Source organism: Sinohyriopsis cumingii, chromosome 5, assembly GCF_028554795.1.
Source record: "Sinohyriopsis cumingii isolate HCF-2022 chromosome 5, ASM2855479v2, whole genome shotgun sequence".
Classification (NCBI taxonomy): Eukaryota; Metazoa; Mollusca; class Bivalvia; order Unionida; family Unionidae; genus Sinohyriopsis; species Sinohyriopsis cumingii.
Genome location: NC_142965.1, coordinates 29,004,996 through 29,025,704, shown reverse-complemented (window position 1 = coordinate 29,025,704; position 20,709 = coordinate 29,004,996). Strand labels below are relative to the sequence as shown.

Genomic DNA, 20,709 nt, shown 5'->3' with positions numbered 1-20,709 from the left:
TCACGCACATGTCGGTAATGCTGGTGGTGGTTATTGATGCTATGCTGTGATACTTTCCGACAAGATAACTGTTGCTGTTGTTGGAGGGTCCTGGTGGTCGAATGAGAGTGATTTCTGTAAGACTTAAGGCAAAATCGTAAGGGTTGTCAGGTCTGACATTATATTTATCTGGCAAAGTGAGTTCCATATTATATATATATATATATATTTCAAAGTAATTCTCTAATATATTATCACATGAAAGGAAAACATTTCAATCTACAAAATATATTGTAATGGAATATAGTCACAATCACTGTAACATATTCTCAAAGAAAACATTCTCTGTCCGGTATATGCTATAGCCAATAATAACGTATTCTGTTGGTTATTTTATTCTTACATAGAAAACAATCTCTGCATAATTTATTTGATTAATAATCAGTAGTATGTAGCTACAGCAGTGTATTGGCCTGACAATTAGTGTAGTAACTTCCCTTGTGGACACCCATAGGGTAGGCTTATTATGGGTTCATGCACTTGCATAAATCATTAACTCAGGTGTGATTCAAGAGTAAAGTATAGAAGGATCTGACCCACAGAAGTATGCAAAATCACAAAAGCCCGAAAAGGAGACTCATCTAGTACTGTACACACATTCTTCTGTTCTACATAAATAGTGGGTTATCCAAGAATCCTTTTGTATTAATCTATATCTGCATATTTTGTAATAGACAGAGTATCCTTGCTTTTTAAATTATTTCTTTACATTCTTGTTTATTCAGTTTATCTTAACAGTTAATACACATTTTATTCTGCATAGAGTACATTTTTATATTGCATGACATGGAACTGACTTGCAGGAGTTCTCATGCATCACTGCTAAATTTCAAGTTTTATCCAGGATTTGAGTGCTTGTGTGCCTTGGCAGCATATCTGCAAAAGCATATATCTCATTGTTGGTTTAGACTGAAAATATACTGTGCGAACATGAAAGACTGAAATTTAGAACTGAGTGAATGTACCTGAAAACATCCTCCATTTATGCCTTTTGTTGCCACACTTGTTGCAAGTGAAACATAAAATGTGGTATGTGGCAAATAAAACTGAAATTTCCTAATGTACGATCATAATCGAAAACATCCCCAAATGTATTGCTCTCCTTGTATCACTAGTGTAAAATGACTCCTGTATTATGAAAGCAAGGAGGACTGTAAACTCAAACTGCGGGAGCATAACTGAAAGCATCTCCAATCATACACACTGCTTACAGGGAGCTGCACTTGTATCTTGTACAAGATTGAAAATGTCTTACAGAAGGATAGAAATTTCAAAATTTATGGTTGTCATTGAAACATCTCCAAAAATATGACTTGTGATGCTGCACTTGTTCTTAAGAGAGTCTTGATATTTCCAAATGTGCAGATGTAGTCAAAAACATCCCAAAAAGTATAATGCATTAATTGCCTGTGCGAGATTGAAAATATGATATTAATGTAAGGAACATTCTAATCTTCAAATGCATGGATGTAGTTGAATATCCCGAAAGAATACACTGTTACTGTATTCGTTGCTAGATTAAAAATGTATTGTTCTAGCAAGGAGTTATCAAATCATCTTGGTTTGATTTTGTTATATGATTTGTATGAATGCTTATATACAATTGTACCTTGAAGCTCCATAAACACAAGAAATATATTATGCAACTGAGAAGTTAGCAATGCTATAAACTTAGTTTCAAAGACATTAATCAAGTTATCAGTATTTCATATGCACAGCTGAACCAAACATTTTACAGACTACAGTAAAAGGTTACTAAGATAAAACAGTATTGAACAAAACAAAGTGGCATTTGCTCAAAGTATTGTTTGTATATTAACAGTTTCATGAATAATGTGGCCACTTAAGTTAAATATACTGTCTTTTCAAAGGGGACTTGCATTTCCCAAAAGCTGCTGACATGACTGAAAACAGCACCAGAAGTACACATTGCTGAATTCATTGCTAATGCAAGACTGAAAATGTTTTGTGCAAGCAAAGTGAGACTTCAATTTTGGAATTTTTCTGTTTGTTTCTTGGTTATTTTTATTGACTGTGTGTTTGTTGTACTTAATAATTCCACTTTCAACACATGACAAGAAAGATACCAGAATTAATATATTGACTGTGTGTTTGTTGAACTTTATAATTCCACTTTCAACACATGACAAGAAAGATACCAGAATTAATATACTGTGTGTTTGTTGTACTTTATAATTCCACTTTCAACACATGACAAGAAAGATACCAGAATGAATATATTGACGGTGTGTTTATATTTGTTATACTTTATAATTCCACTTTCAACACATGACAAGAAAGATACCAGACTGAATATATTGACTTTGTGTTTGTTGTACTTTATAATTCCACTTTCAACACATGACAAGAAAGATACCAGACTGAATATACTGACTGTGTGTTTGTTGTACTTTATAATTCCACTTTCAACACATGACAAGAATGATACCAGACTGAATATATTAAGCAATTAAGATAACAGTAACAGTGAGACCTTCTGAAGAAAAAAAACAACATTAATAAAGTTCGGAGTGCCCTGTATACATGGTCAAAAAATAGGATGGTCAAAATAAAAGGAAACAGAAGAATAAAAGTTACTGAATATTAAACAAAGATGGATTTGTTCAAAATAGTCTCTGTCTCTCTGTCCCTCTCTCTCTCTCTCTCTATATATTATGGGGCAACCAAGTTGAATAAGAGGATTTCATTTTCCATATGTGCCTATGAAAGAGAAAACATCCCCAAAAGCACACCATGTATCCCAGCATTAGTGATGGTAAAACCTTTGAAAACGAGACATTAATGTCTGGAGTAATGCATGCACAAAGAATAAGAAAACAAAAGCAAAAAAAACGAATACTCAAATTTATTCAAGAAAACTTAGATTTGGTCAAAGTATTACTTAAACTAATGGTCAACTAGTGAAATAAGCTGTTGAATGAAGTAGGACTGAAATCGTGAAATGTGCAGATACTTGGATAACATGTCCCATAACCTCATTTCACACTGCAAGAAATATATTAAGCAATTTAGACATCAGCAATGCAAAGAACTTTAAAAACCAACATTAACGAAGGTGAAAGTAACAAAATTGGATACGTTGAACAAAAAATATATAATATGTAGGTAAAACAATAGTCCTTCGAAGGGACTGATGCTCTACTGTCTAAGAATTTCCAGGAATTCAAAACATTATCATTTAATCTCTTTAAATGCCAAGTGTTGAGACCATCTGTGATATTCTTGACTGATTTTCAGATTAGCCACTGGCAGCTTTACTGCTTCTAAGATCAAGTACCATTTTCATTTAGGACAAACTACACACCATTTGAAGATGTTTGGTGAATTAATGACAAGATTTCTATATCTTTATTGTGGCAGCCATATTTGAGGTTAGGGTGGCACCTCTATCCTTAGGGACCAACTAAATGTAAGTAGTCTTCTAGTGAAAACCTCATGTCGATATGGTTTTTCATTTAGGAAGAGTAACAATAACAAGATTTTAAAAACAGCTGTCATGGTGGCCATAATGAATATTAGATCGGCACAATTTGTATTTAACAAAAATAAACACCATATGAAGTCTTCTGATGACAACCCCATGCTTATTTGGCTTTCTCTTCATTAAGTTGTTGTTCTTGGGTTAAATGCCATTTTTCAGCAAACGATAGGCTATGCATGGCGGACAGTATTAATGGTGGAGGAAGGACCCGGGAAAACCCCCCCGAGAAGCTACTGGCAAGCTTTCTCACATACCCACATTGGGCGAATCCTAGATTCGAACCCACACAGACGGAGGTGAGATGGCAGTGATCCGTAACAGAGAGTGCTTTAGACCACTTGGGGCCCCCTCTTCATTAAGAGTAGCAATAACAACATTTTCAAGGTGACCAAAGTGAAATCAGATCATCACCATTTTCATCTAAGACCAACTAAATTTCATGTGATGTTTTTCAGGGAAAACCACATGCTGCTATAATCATCCATTCTGATGGAGTAGTGACAACAAGATTTTAAGACTATCACTGTAGTGGCCATATTGGATTTCCATTTTCATAACTAAACATGACAAGAAATCTTCTGGTGAAAACCACATGCCGATATGACTTTTTGTCCCGAGAGAAGAAGTGATAGGATTTTAAAGGTGGTTACCATGGTGGCCATACTGGGTGTCAGTTGTTGTTGTTGTTGTAGGGTTTAATGCCATTTTTCAGCATATGATAGGCTATACATGGCGGCCAGTATTCATAGTGGAGGAAGAACCTGGGAAAACCCCGGAAAGAACCAACGACCCAAGAGAACTACCTAGACATCACAGGAAGTCTTCTGGTGAAAACACTTGTCAACATGACTTTTTGTTCCAAAGTAGCGCTAAGATGTTCAAAATGGCTGCCATGGCAGCCATATTGGACATCAAATTGGCACCATTTTCAATTATGACAAACTAGACATCATAAGAACTCTTCAAGTGAAACCCCTTGTTGATATGACCATTCATTTAAAAGGATTACAAATAAAATGATTTTCAATACAACTGCTGTGGTTGCCATATTGGATATCTGAGCTGGACCATTACCAATTAGGACCAACTAATCCTTGGGACAAATATGTGTGTATAAAGTTTCACAGAGCTGCCAACCCTCTAGACTCACAATTAGTGAAAAGAGGGACAAATGTTAGTGAATTTTGAACACAATTAGTAAAAATTATGACAATAGCTCCATCCACTTTGATGGTCAGCACTGCATTAAATGAAAATCCAAAAATAAAAATAAAACACACTAATTAAATGTATAAATTTATTTGCAGCCAAATTTACTGCTATACACAAACTTGATGCTATTTTTCATATGATGCTATGGCAGACTTGAACTTCCTATGGTAAATTTGTTTCCAAAACAGTTCAGGCTTCTTGCCTGGTGGTTGATCTGGGTGACTAAAAATGTTGCAAAATTTTAGCGCCTAATGAGGCCCTAAATACTGTCTTATTTTTCCTCATGATAGAAAATACTCTTTCACTGTCAATGTCACTTATCTCAGAGAAAGGCAGGTTCTGTTCAACAAGAAAACTCACAAACAAGGCTTCAGCATTGGTAGCTTGCAGACTTGAGTAGGTGAATTCAAGTATTCCACTGCTGAAATCTGCTGGGTGCTCTTCATTTTTCCAATATCTATGTTCTTTTTGCTATCAGTGTGCTTTTTCACTTCGTCTCTGCCACATGCCCACATGGGTTCATATGGCTGCTTATAATTTACTTGTCATACATGTACTATATAATAACAGTATTATATAGTACATGTATGCAGTAGTGTAACTATCTCACCACAGGCCCCATAACAAACTTTTTGTACTGCCCCCTCCCCCTTACTGTCTGTTTTTCCTGATTGGGCTGGGCCCCCAAAACGGCCAGGCTCAACAGCACGGCTGTACCTGCTACCATGGTAGTTACACCACTGCATGTATGACAGGTAAATCATATGCAATGATATGAGTCACTGTGCACATTCCCAATTCTAAAATTCATGGAACAGTGCAAGCAAAAAGAGCACAATGTACATTAACGTTTCATGGCTGAATGCACAGCAAATTTTTGTTTATTCCAGTCAATACTTCACTTTTTGAAGAATACATTTCTTTTTCCTTGGAGGTGAAAACATTTTAACTTAACTATGAAATGGTATTAATTCAGAAGATGAGATGAATGATTAACAATTAGTGGTGGTGGCGCATGTGTGGAAAATATGAACTCAAGCAAATTCTATACATGATAATCTTTCAATATCTCAAAAATTCCTATACTTGAAAAAGTTGTCTTCATTTAGTGTTTATTCTTAAAAAGTTATAGTTGCTATGAATATGTACATGTGCCTTTTAAAAACAAATTCCATTTGGGCCCCAGTTTTCTTCACATGTATTTGTAAAAATTCTGTTCTAAATGTAGATTAAATGCTTGCTTGCTACAGGGCAAATTGTAACAATCAGGCCTAGTTCTGCTAACATCTACTAGCAGTATGGAACCATTATTGGCATCAGTGACCACTGCTGATATCGTGACAAGCACTGAATGGATAAAAGTAATTTTATTTCCTATTTAAGCCGAATAAAAGTTGGGGAATTTGTGATTTTTTTTGCATGCAGTGTGAATCTGTGAATCACTATCAAGAGTCTTGAAATTCATACCAAAATCGTGAGGGTTGGCAGGTCTGGTTTCATGGCAACCCTTCAGGAAGTTTAGACAGAATAGACATAACAAGCATGCTAATGTACAGACGGACCATATATATCATCCAATCTCATAAGCTCTTCTGGTCTATGACCAGCAGAGCTAATGACATATAAAAACCACATCATTTATTTTCACAAACTGTTTATAAATGTGAAGAATTGATCTTGAATAAGTTTGATTTAATATTAATGTCCAGTATAAGGACAGATTGAGAAGATCAAACTTTCTAGTATCTGATTAAGGCACAGTATTTTTTCTCCCCCTGCAGTCTCTCCTTACAGCAAGACTTTCACTGCAAGGACATTCACAAATTTCAAACAGGCATTTCTTTCCCTTGTGCTAGTATTTTATTGCTGAAGGCTAAAGTAAAAAACATAATGTTCACTTTTCATCATACAGCAAGACCATTTCTTTCCCTTGTGCTAGTATTTTATTGCTGAAGGCTAAAGTAACAAACATAATGTTCACTTTCCATCATACAGCAAGATCATTTCTTTCCCTCTACCATTATCACATGGTATCCAAACTTGGACTTGACTGGAGGATCAGTGTAGACAGGTCTATCTACTGTGCTGTTGGGTAGTTCAAATGCTGCATCCTGGAATGGCCCAACCATGCTGCCTCGTGTCATCCAACCCAAGTCCCCCTGAAAAGAAGCAAATGTCTCTGATTTTTTATATGCTTATGGTTTCTTTCTTTCTAATCTTTCATGCACTTTTTAGCTTCGACACGATATATGCACACAAGCAAGTTATTTAGCTTCATGAACAGCTGTCACTTTACCATCAGATACGATATTTATGTCGCCCAACCAAAGTCTGATATCATTCTTATGCACTGTCTTTGCATGACTACTATACATTTTGTACAGTTCTGAGAACCTTCAATACTGTACCATATATACAAAAGTTAATTACCATCATTAAATTAAAAGAAGGAGCAAAGAAACATACCATGCAGCTTATGTGGCCTCAAACAACTAATTCAGAATAAATGTCTTTTAGTAAACACTGTTAAATGCCTTTCAAGTTGAGGATAAGAAAATAAGGTGGGATATAAAACATAGCAAAATAGTTGCCTCATGTACAATAGCTAGACACTGCATATTTATAACAAAACAGGGCATCATTTATTTGCCAATCAATCTGGTTCTTACATAATGCTCACTGTAGAACATAGTTTCTTTGAATTATGTTGGAGGGCCAGTCCTTTTCACAATACAACTACAATGATGAGTATTAACTGTTAATTAGCCACACTGGTTGTTTTGCTTGTTTACTTAAGACTAACCTTTAGCTATTGTGCAGTTTGGCCACAGCTGACCAGAATATGAAAAGAGGGCACATCCTGGTGGAAAATAAGGCACATCACAGGGACAACATTGTGTCCTGTGAGAATTTCATGCATACTGGACCCTGAAGATCTGTCAGAATTTAGTGAAAATGAAGCCTGAAAATGTCTCTAAAAACCTCCCGATTTTAGGTCCCAATCACCCTATTTTTCATTCATTCTCACTACTTGGCTTCTAAAATGGTGACAGGTATGCTTGTCACAAAAAAGGTCCACCATCAGTTGCCCCCAGTGGGCCCATATCAGAGTGAAAACCAAGGAATGAAGAAACCATTCTGTTGGCATTAGCTGATTCTCTAGGAAAACAAGTCCAATAATACACTTTTTCAGCCTGGAATATGACAAACTTGGATATGGGATTTGTCACTGAAGATACCACTTTAGAAAATACCATACCAAACAAAAACACAAAGGCTTAGGGACTTGGTTCCACCTTGCCATTTGAGTTAAGTTACCAAAGTGGAATTGTCGGACAGAATAACTCCCTTCCCATGTAGATCCCACTGCCACCAACGAAAAGCTTTTAAACTGGCTTCATCTCAAGAATGAAGACATCTAAATGTTGATCCCAATTGGGCCACACTCCAATTGCTTCCCAGAATGATGAAAGGAGGTGTGCCCCATCCCACTCTCTGATTGCATCCATACCGATTGTGATTTCTGGAGGCTGACTGCAGAAGTATACCATAGCGTGAGCCAAGTAATGTGCCATCTTTCTTCTGAGATGGAACCTCATATTTGTGCACACTGTCAGAAGTTGGTCCAATGGGCAAAGTCCCTACCTCCATTCGGGAGAATAGAATCATTTGTAGGACAAAGAGGTCTGCAGCCATACTCAGCAAACCCAGCAAGCAAATGAATTCATGGGCGGGTAGACTGTCCCAAGCAAGGATGCCTCCACTATTGATTTTCAATGCTTGTTCCTGAGGGAGACCTACTCTGCCTAGGTCAAAGAAAGGGTGAAGAGTTGCCTCATTTGTAGCTGAGGACAAAGGAGGAGGTGTGGTGAAAGTGATACAGTATCCCACAGAAACCACTTGTCCAGATCATATGTAATTGTGTAATACCGTTCCATTCGGCAGCAAAGAACTGGAGCCTTCCCACTACCATTGTACTACTGTAAGCATACAACCTGTGTAATCTCTCTCTCAAACTTTATATCATCTTGATTATACCTATTTTAGAATAGTATGGTAAAAATTCTTTCTAAGATCAATACATAATCAATATGCATAGTTTTTCTCACTCATAATTAAAATTATGTTCATGGCATAAACTCATTTACAAAGCTTTAAAGAAATTTTATGAAAAATATGGTCTCTAAATCTAATCAGGTCAAAAGGTCAGCCAATGAGATGCAAGATATCTCTTTAGTATCACTTATTACTGAACTTTGTCTATGACAGCGATAATTACAGTTATTTACCATGTTTACCAAGCTGGTCCAAAATCTGATTGGAATTCCGTCTTAAGAGTGGTTACAAGCCTAGCCCATCAGATACAAGACTGCTCAAACTCATCCATCATCTTGATAATGTAAGACTTTTTAACAAGTTTGATCAATATCTGATCAGAAATATAATGGCTTGAGTGTTGACAAGTTCAGCCAGTCCAATGCATCAGAACATCATTAATGTGAATTGATTTCACTCATAACCATACTCAATTACAATCTTGATTAAGGGGGGCCCCAAGTGGTCTAAGACACCTGCCTCTATAGATATCTCACACATCGTGCCACTCTACACATTAGTTCCAAGTCTCAGCTTGACTAATAAAGTGTGTGTGTGAGAAAGCTTAACAGTAGCTTCCTGTGGGTTAGTGGTTCTTCCCAAAGCTACCCTGGGTTCTACTGCCACAGATATACTAGCTGCTATGTACAGCCTATCATATGCTGAAAAATGACATTAAACCACACGAAACCAAGCAAACCTTGATTATAGGCCTATTTTGTGAGTTTTATAAAAATAAAAAAGACAGCCTTTTAAGTGGTTCAAAACTCTGATGCAAGACCACATAAAAAATATGCATAGGTTTCTCTCCTAATAAAAACTATCTGAAATATAGTCTCTTGAGTAGAAAGGAACTCAGTCAATCATATGCAAAATCACAGGATTGTTCATACTAAAACGAATGAAATATTTTAATGAAAAAGTCTGCAAATCTGATATGAAATAGAGTTGCAAAAATGTTGACAAGATGAGCCAATCGAATGCAAAACTACCTCATTAAAAGGGGGTGGGTGGCTGGGTGGCATATATGGGTAGTTTTTTTAGCAGGAGCCTTTGTCAACAGTTACTATCTTATAATGATATTGATAATTTCACAATGCAAATTTACACTAATATTTCCTGATCAAATTGATGTCAAACTAGTTGAAAGGAAATTAAAACTAATCAAAGGCAACAACATGGACTGACATGAGTTTTTCTTTTTGTCTTTATTGTAATAACAAATAAAGATAAAACAGAACAAATGGATAACTTGCATTTTGTAAAATGGAATCATTACTTTGTACACATTAACATTAAATAATATGTTAACGATATACACGTAAACAACTAGATCGAGAATTTAACAGAAATTTCTTTGCAAACAGAAGGACCAGGAGATTGAGAAATTTACTAGTCCTGCTGAATCTATACCAGACCTACTGAATCTATACCAGTCCTGCTGAATCTATACCAGTCCTGCTGAATCTATACCAGTCCTACTGAATCTATATCAGTACTTCCAACAAAGCAATGTCAGACATATATCAAGAACTTAAAACCTAACAAAGGCAACATATTTCCTTTGTGTGGACAGTGCAGTGCTGCAACCTTGGGAAACGGAGCATGTTTTGCAGCATGAAAAGTCAAATCCCAATTGTTTATCTCTATGGAGCAAATGACTCTTTGTAGGGATATACGCAATTAACTTCCTGAGAACTTCAATATCATCCTATCAATCAAATTTTCAACAATTACCTACATTACACGTAGCATAAACCAAATGCTGACTGCAACAACTGAAACCATCAAAATTGTAAAAACAGACCTATTTTCAGAAATGACTCTTATCATACCCTCTGATATAGTAGAAATCCTTTTATGGAAGACACCCTTACTTCCAGTAATCATTTTACATCAATTTGATGAAGACTGCTATATGGATATTGTTTGATGTAGATCGCTATATGGAGTACTATTTAATGTAGATCACTATATAGAGTACTGTTTGATGTAGATTGCTTAATGGAGTACTATTTGATGTCAATCACTATATAGAGTACTGTTTGATATAGATCACTATATGGAGTACTATTTGATGTAGATTGCTATATGGAATACTGTTTGATGTATATCGCTATACGGAGTACTGTTTGATGTAGATCACTGTATGTAATACTATCTGATGTAGATCATTATATGAGTACTGTTTGACACAGATTGCTTGATGGAGTACTATTTGATGTAGATTGCTGTATGGAGTACTGTTTGACATTGATCGCTATATGGAGTACTATTTGATGTAGATTGCTATATGGGGTACTGTTTGATGTAGATCGCTGTATGGATTACTATTTGATGTAGATTGCTATATGGAGTACTATTTGATGTATATTGCTATATGGAGTACTATTTGATGTAGATCACTATATGGAGTACTATCTGATGTGAATCACAACATGGAGTGTTATCTGATGTAAATAACATGGAGTACTATCTGATGTAAATCACAACATGGAGTACTCGCTGATTTAAATCACAACATGGAGTGCTAACTGATGTAATCACATGTAATCACAACATGGAGTACTTTTTGATTTTGTTGTTGTTGTTGTAGGGTTTAACGCCATTTTTCAGCACAAGATAGGCTATACATGGCGGCCAGTATTAAAGGTGGAGGAAGAACACGGGAAATCCCGGGAAAGAACCACCGACCCTCGAGAAGCTACTGGCAAGCTTTCTCACATACCCATATTGGCTGAATCCGAGACTCGAACCTACACAGACAGAGGTGAGATGGCAGTGATCCGTAACGGAGAGCGCTTTAGACCACTCGGCCACTCGGGGCCCCGAGTACTTTTTGATGTAAATCAGAATATGGAGTACTAGCTTATGTAACTCACAACATGGAGTACAAGCTGATGTAATCACAACATGGAGTACTAGCTGATGTAAATCACAACATGGAGTACTACTTGATGTAAATCACATCATGGAGTACTATTTGATATAAAACACAATATGGAGTACTCACTGATGTGAATCACAACATGGAGTACTACCTGATGTAAATCACAACATGGAGTACTATTTGATGTAAATCACAATATGGAGTAATAGCTGATGTAAATCACAACATGATGTACTATTTGATGTAAATCACTATAGAGTACTGTATGTCACTGATCGCTATATAGAGTACTATTTGATGTAGATTGCTATATGGAGTACTATTTAGTGTAGATCACTATATGGAGTACTATCTGATGTAAGACATAACATGGATTACTATCTGATGTAAATCACAACATGGAGTACTATTTGATGTAAATCACAACATGAAGTACTATTTAATGTAAATCACAACATGGAGTACTTGATGTAAATCACAACATGGAGTACCAACTGATGTAATCACAAAATGGAGTACTAACTGATGTAATCACAACATGGAGTACTATTTGATGTAAATCACAACATGGAGTACTAGCTGATGTGAATCACAACAAGGAGCACTATCTGATGTAAATCACAACATGGAATACTGTCTGATGTAAATCACAACATGGAGTACTATTTGATGTAAATCACAACATGGAGTACTATTTGATGTAAATCACAACATGGAGTACTATTTGATGTAAATCACAATATGGAGTACTAGCTGATGTAAATCACAATATGGAGTACTATTTGATGTAAATCACAACCTGGAGTACTAGCTGATTTAAATCACAATATGGAGTACTATCTGATGTGAATCACAACATGGAGTACTATCTGATGTGAATCCCAACATGGAGTACTATCTGATGTGAATCCCAACATGGAGTACTATTTGATGTAATTGACAACATGGAGTACTATCTGATGTAAATCACAACATGGAGTACCATATGATGTAAATGACAACACGGAGTACTATTTGATGTAAATGACAGCATGGAGTACTATTTGATGTAAATGACAACATGGAATAGTATTTAATGTAAATCACAACATGGAGTACTATCTGATGTGAATCACAACATGGAGTACTATCTGATGTAAATCACAACATGGAGTACTATCTGATGTGAATCACAACATGGAGTACTATCTGATGTAATCACAACATGGAGTACTATTTGATGTAGATTGCTATATGGAGTACTATTTGATGTAGATCGCTATATGGAGTAATATCTGATGTATATCGCAATGGAGTAATATTTGATGTAAATCATGACATGAAGTAATATGAGTCTTGTTAGGGCTTATTGAAAAGGACAAGAAACATTCCAACTGCTACCTCTCATATGGTGTTATGTCCACTAATGGGCAATACCAAAAACATGTACCAAGTAAAATGTCTATGTGTATATTTCACAAAGCTCAGTGTATCAACATTTTAATGAAAATAATTATTCCTATTTTTTATTTTGATTTTAATTCAAACTGGAAAACAATGACAACAATCTTTAAAATATATTTTTAAAATATCAACATAAAAAGAAGTAAAACGTAAGTACAGTAAATGGCATACACCTGTCCCATGTTCTATAGTCATCTATGCAGGCACTTAATACACTAAACCTAATCCACATAAACTATAACTGTCTAATTAGACCTACCACAAATTTCCTGACCTCTGACCATTAGACTCCAGAATCTACAAGTTGTTTATTATCCTAAATTCAAGAAACCACTCAAATTTGGTCAAGGAAGTTACTCCAGAACAAACATTTTCTCAAAACCTATTTTTCTTTCAGCCACAATGACCTTGAATTTTGAACTTTGATCTTTGACTCCAAAATCAAAAGGCCTCTCCATACCTTAGTTGCAAGCCTCAACAAACTTTGGTCAAGATATTTGGTATGGAATTGAAGTTACTATGCAAATACCATTTTTCCTTTTCGTGTCAGTGACCCTGAACGTTAACCTTTCAACCCCCAAATCAATATTATTCTTCTTTAATCAAATGCAAGCCATCCACAAAGTATGAGTCAGGTCTATAATGTAGAATTAACATTACAATGTTGATACATTTGACAACTCATAATTTGGTTTTTGAGTACTCTATTCATATTAAACAAGGTTCTTGCAATCTTACTGACTTAAGGGTCTCTACTAAACAAGGTAATGAAAAACAAATGTCCTTATTTGATAAGATTGCTGAAAATTAATTGGGGTGAGTTTGTCATAAATACAACTCTGCAATCTTTAGATCAGATATGTTCACAAGACAAACATTTTCTTTTAATTGCACAAATCAGTCAATGTTGATGTTTGGCTTTTGCATCTCTGATGCTGGTTTACTTTTCTTACCCCTTGCCTGGCTTTATCTTCACTGTACTGTGAAGCAACCTCATTAAATTTCATCCCTGCTTTAAGCTTCTCTATTGCTTCCAGAGCTTTGGACTGCTTCTCACAAAGAATATGACGAACCTGTAAAAGAAATATGAATCAGTACTCCACAGTCACTGAACAATGTAAACAAAAGTCAATAATATTCAGTACTCCAGTCACTGAACAAAGTCAACGAAAGTCAATAATATTCAGTACTCCACAGTCAATGAACAATGTAAACAAAAGTCAATAATAATCAGTACTCCACAGCCACTGAACAATGGAAACAAAAGTCAATAATAATCATGAAAAAGCAATGATATTGCCAGCTTTAATAAATTCAAAGAGAAAAAAATGTATGTACTCCAAATTATTGCAGGGTATTTTATTCCAACTAAATATGTGTAAAAACTGAATGAACAAAATTAACTGATGCAATATTTGAGAAGCAAACTATATATAAGCACTGTTCATTCGAGAAGTTGTAAGGACTGTGGGATCATCAGATAACTGACAATGATGTCAGCTTTAATCTTTTGTTTTGAAAACATAAACAGATTGTTTGAGTGACACTGATTATGATAATTGGAATAAAACACCATTTAAAAAACTGAAATTGGCTGTGATGACTAGAAATTATAAACGGCAGACAGAAATAAAAAATGAAACTAATGTATTTCTTTTGATATAGCTATGATATTTACAAAACCTTTGCAATTACTGATTTCAACTGATTGTCAATATAAATGTTAGCACTTCTGGTATGTAAATGAATTATTCAAATTTGATTATTTCCAACGTTTCTGTTCTGAAGACTTGGTTTCAGATTTTGACTCTTAATCTTAAAATTCTGACGTGGAAATTTCATCTCCCAAGGGAAAGAGTGAACCAAAATTACTTGTCTGAAACCTTTCTGGACCAAACATACTGTAACAGTTTCAATACAGGTCTTTAACCTCTGACCCTGACTTGAACATACTGGTCTTCTAACAACTGCTGTTACATGCCTTCCCCAATCCCTCCTTGAAAGCCTGAGGCTATTTGCATGGCTGCTGGGAAGGATTACTGGCATGGCTGCTGGGAAGGACTATTTGCATGGCTGCTGGGAAGGACTATTTGCATGGCTGCTGGGTAGGACTATTTGCATGACCACAGGTACAGTATGTAACTTACATGAAACTATTTGTACAGTTGTTTTTTCCCAATATGTGATGGGTATATCGCAACTGTTAACAATTGCTACAATAACTAGCATAATAAATACAGCATTTATGCATTTTGTATGATGGCTATATCACAACTGTTAACAATTGTTACAACAACTAGCCTAATAAATACAGCATTTATGCATTTTGTATGATAAACATTAACTCTTTTCTTCTATAAATATATGGTGAGACTAAAGACAGGACTCTAAATATACTTTTGATCTATTCCTGTTTCTGAGGAGGCATTCTTTTTCACATAAGCAAAAATATTCCATAAATTATAAAATTACTTATGTGCAAGGCATATTGATAATAATATATTACATGTAGTGTAATAAATGTAGTATATAAATTGAGATGTAGTACAGTATATAAATTGAGATCATTTTATAAAAATTCAATTGATTTTAGGTGGAATAGTAGTAATTGGTATAATCTTGCATGTCGGATGATGCAATATGGCTGCACCCGGGTGAACAACGCATTTGTCTCCACTTTCTTATTAGGATTTAGTTGTCTCCTTATTTTGCCTTTAATTTCATTTTGATTGATACACATCATGCCAACCTTTACTGAAGAGAACAAGATATTTGAGAGGATATATCTGTTATAGTAGAAAACGTGCTCCATTAAAGGTGAAACCATGAGAACTGAGAAAAAGAAGTAATAATAATAATTTATTTAAAGTGGGTAGCAATGGCCAGAGACAGAAACTCTAATCTCCCAGTGTGGCCCTCTAAAAAAGAAAAAAAAAACATTACAAGTTTTTGTCAAAATCTGTGTACACTTCATAAATTCATTACTTAATTTTACTCTTCCTCTCTCCCATTTACCAGTCTCTATCACACACATGACACTGTCACACATGCACAGGATATATATATATACACACACACAAAAACATCAACTATATTCCAGCTCAATAATGTACTTTTTGCATCCATTCTTAACCCTTCACTGTAACACTTTGTTATGAAAATATATCATTCTGTTAGACTAATACAAGTCTGCCTGCATGGGTTCGAGTCTTGGGCTCAGCCAATGTGGATATGTGAGAAAGCTTGCTGGTAGCTTCTCGTGGGTTCTTTCCGGGGTTCTTCCTCCACCATTAATACTGGCCACCATGTATAGCCTATCTTGTGCTGAAAAATGGTGTTAAACCCTATAACAACAACAGAAACAACAAGTCTGTTCTTCAGATTGTTCTCATGATTGCTGAGTGCATGACTTGGAACTGTCCATCTCTGAAAACCACTATTAAAGAAGCTATCAGCATGATCATACCAACTCTTTGAGAGAAAAATGCCAATTCCAAATTATCAGAACACAAATGTCACAATATAATACAGTCTAAAGCCTACATCACCAACATCTAAGTGTCATCAGTAAATCAAATTAAGAAATATTACAAACTAGTTTTAATCCGGGGGAGATGAATGACTGTTTAAAAAATTACTTGAATCATGCAGTACTTGTGACCAATGATTTTTTTAAAATTATGTTTCATCTGTTTCTTTATTTCAACATGCTCAATTATAAAATTTAAGTATTTTATTTGGGTTTTTGACACTACAAAAATCATATGTTCAGCATATAACTGTTACCTGGGCATTACATTCAAAGAATTTACTAGAAAAATAACAAATGTACTTTTCATTCATAGGATATATGGATAATACAGAAATTAAACTCTTTTCTGATGGATAATACAGAAATTAAACTCTGAGTAATGGTGAAATTAAACTCTTTTTCTGATGGATAATACAGAAATTAAACTCTATTTTGATGGATTATCCAGAAACTGAACCCTTTTCTGATGGATAGTACAGAAATTAAACTCTTTTCTGATGGATAATACCGTAATTACACCCTTTTCTGATGGATAATACTGTAATTACACCCTTTTCTGATGGATAATACTGTAATTACACCCTTTTCTGATGGATAATACTGTAATTACACCCTTTTCTGATGGATAATACTGTAATTAAACCCTTTTCTAAAGGATGTAACAGAAATTAATCTCTTCTTGAAGGAAAAGAGTCAGCAATTAAAGTTTTCTGTGTTTGACTAATAAAGTAATCTAGGAGATAAAGTGTTTTTTGTTATGTGTATATGTACATAGTCCATCAACATCTGTTGGCACCATCGTGTTGGAAAAAAGGGCAATTAGTTCTTCTACCCAAATGCAAAAGGACTCTTATCACTGCTTACAATTCCCCTGTCATACATGCACTATAAAATAATAATAGCATTATTATATAGCACATGTATAATAGATAAATTGTACACAAGAATAAGAACCCCTATGCCCAAAAGTAAGGATCGCTGTGGGTATAATGAAACACCCAAATCCACACCAAATCGTACTGCATCTACTGTTTCAGGTTCTGGGTTAAAATAAAATGCGTTAAATTACAAAAGCAATTAGAAATTCATTGTACGAAACAAAACGAACATACCATTACCAGTTACCATTTGCGCTGAAATTATCTACAGAGTCCAGGATAACACATATGTCCCTAATTTGCATAATTAATTGCAGATACCTATATTTTAGAAAAATGCTAAGAAAAAATCCAATCCAGCACAAATGTTGATATAGCTAACAAATCTATTTATAACTTGGTGTTGTATCTTTTTGAACTGATTCTTAGAATGTCCTCTCTTATTACTGTCTCTTTTCACTGTTAAATTTATATACAAAATGGTATGCTACAAATAGACAAAGAAAGACATGTACTTAAATTTATGCTGGCAAAAGCACCACCATCAACAAAATTCTGATTTATCTGTGCCAGCAACCTAAATCGTATGTGTCCAATGGCTTCCAAAAATGTTGGAAAAAAGCCAGGTCAGTGGAAATTGCCAGCATCAGAAAGGACTAAAAACTAATATCAATAACAAATTGTAGAAATTAAGGTGCTAACATATTTATATTTTTATTCATTAAATATATATTTCTCTCTTGTAAATTGTTCTTTTATAACTTGTTACTTTATAATTTGCAAGCTTTACTTTATAAATACCTGTTTCATTTAAATTGGCAGATTTATGAAAATACTAGGGTTTAACTGAACATGAATACATGTATTTTAAAAAAGTCATTCAAAATTCTTTCCATACTAAATTCCAAATTCACAAATGTAGGCTGTATATGGCTGATATTGATCTTGGTTATTCACTATGTTTTCACAAACAGCAAGACCTAGCAATGTAGCATCCTATGGATGTACAATATATTGCGCATGTCGGTTACGATTCTCATTCAAAGTCTTATTTCACTATATCGTCCAACTCAGAGAAGTAAGTGAACTTGGTAAACAACACAAATATACATTCATAATGCATTGCAACATGTAACATTACATTTAATTTCAGGAATGTAATAGATAAGCACACATACTTTCAATGTTTTACTCACACACTGCCACAAAGCTGAACTTGAAGCATGTGCTAATATCACAGACACTTAACTAAGAGACGATATTATTACAGATCATGAAATTTTATTAATTCTGAACAAGAGAAAACTTTCATTCCAATATATTGCCAATTTCAGTGGATTTGGTATGGACTTAGTACGTATGCATGGGGGGCTGGTGGTAATCCAAATGCATACGCTTACGTATGGGGGGGGGGGGTCTACTGATAATGTACGAACGCATAGGAAACGGGTAGGGGACCTAAATAATAATTTGTTTATTACGTAACCTGTTCGACTGGGTTCAGTTGGCGTTTGAATTTTAGCGGACACTAGACAAACTGTTTAAAGTTACGCAGCTTATTTCTTTGATGCAGCCGGACATTCAACGTCGATGGACCCTGTTTTATTAACCACGTTAATATTATTAATCCTTTATGGTTTCTGCGTGAATTAAATATAAGCCATTCTATAGAATTCGGAGAGGGGAGTGCGTTAAGCGTAAGTACGCGGGGGGGGGGGGGGGTAAATATGGAAGCACGTGTAATGGGAGGGGTCAAGGTTTGCCAGATTTTTGCGTACGTACTAAATGGATGGCCCCTTAGCTGGAGTGAGTACACGACAGCGGTACGAAGAGTCTTTGTAAAATTCACGCTGCTTAGTGAAACTAAACGGCACGTCACCACAATACTGGCTGATACAGAGTGGTAAACTAACCTTCACTGCAGTTCCTCCTTTAGCTTGTTTCGGCTGAGCTTCACCACCTTCAGCTCCTTTAGATTTTCCTCCTTTCCCTCCTCCTCCTCCCCCACCGCCTTTATTTTTGGGCATTGTTTCTGGTGTTTGTAATTTTGTTTTGTGTTTGGGGTTTTTTGTTTGATTGACTGTTTGTTTGTTTTCAAACATGCGATCACATTTCCCGGATATACACTAATACTAATGTTACTAAAACGTGGAACGGAATCTCAAACGGAACGAGGAACGGAATTCCTTGTCAGATTATGAAACACGCTTCCTAGAGGTCAAACTGTTTCTGAATATATCGCAGCCGTCAGTCAACTCTATAATATCGCAGGCCTTTAGTCCACCAATGTACAACGTCGGCCAATGCATAGGGGTTGGGGTTGATGATACGTGATCAGGGTCAAAACGGACCGGTACCAAATTGGCCAATGGCCAAAACGGACTATAACAGTGCTTGAAAGGATCGAACCAAAACGGCCCCTTAATGTATCAATTACTAATTACTGCTGTCATGTATATTAAAAGTAACTAATATATAAATATCAATTATTATATGCTCATTTTTATCTCCGTTAACTTTACATTGTCAGAATCGTTCAGTATTTTATTATATTGCACACCTTCATATTGCATTCATGTGCATCAAGGAACTACTTTCTATTGTAGTTGTTGTTGTTGTTGTTGGGTTTAACGCCATTTTTCAGCACGCGATTGGCTATACATGGCGGCCAGTATTAATGGTGGAGGAAGAACCCGGGAAAACCTGGGAAAGAACCACCGACCCACGAGACTTTCTATTGTAAACAAACAATGTACACAGACACCAGCACTTTTGATTTGTAAACAAATCATGTACACTCGTGTAGTAGGCGCTTTATGTCTTGGTTGATGATATTTGTTTCTTAATGAACTAAAGCAGATGTCTCGTGCACTGCCACATACCAGCTGCTTTGGTACATTCCGCGTTAACTTTTTTGATACAATGTTTCGGATTTAGGCTAGCTATACAGTAGACGCCAGACAGTGTCCTTACAACAAATAACATGCAAGTGACAAGACATAAACTTGTCTTCTTTAGCTGGTAATGCGAATGGCAAAAAATATACTTACAGTTTTACATCCTGAATTTCCTCAAAAAGTACTTTCTTAGTTCTGCAAATCCGAATTATATGAGCTAT

The 20,709-nt window shown here is 35.4% G+C and overlaps 1 protein-coding gene across 1 annotated transcript; it reads right to left on the bottom strand.

Annotated features, from left to right (window-relative positions):
- Positions 1-2,889: 2,889 nt before the first annotated feature.
- Positions 2,890-19,733, bottom strand: LOC149798860 (peptidyl-prolyl cis-trans isomerase NIMA-interacting 4-like). Its single transcript, XM_089957772.1, has 3 exons — positions 19,505-19,733; positions 14,135-14,254; positions 2,890-6,912 (listed from the first exon to the last, which is right to left on the bottom strand). Exons 1-3 carry the CDS (start codon positions 19,691-19,693, stop codon positions 6,754-6,756), a joined length of 468 nt encoding a protein of 155 aa, XP_089813898.1. The 5' UTR covers positions 19,694-19,733; the 3' UTR covers positions 2,890-6,753.
- Between the last annotated feature and the right edge of the window lie 976 nt (positions 19,734-20,709).

Coding starts and splice junctions, on each gene's coding strand:
- LOC149798860 (XM_089957772.1), bottom strand. CDS start 19,693: ATGTTTGAAAACAAACAAACAGTCAATCAAACAAAAAACCCCAAACAC. Junction 14,255..19,504: donor AAGGAGGAACTGCAGTGAAG/GTTAGTTTACCA, acceptor TTTCTTTTACAG/GTTCGTCATATTCTTTGTGA. Junction 6,913..14,134: donor AAGATAAAGCCAGGCAAGGG/GTAAGAAAAGTA, acceptor GCTTCTTTTCAG/GGGGACTTGGGTTGGATGAC.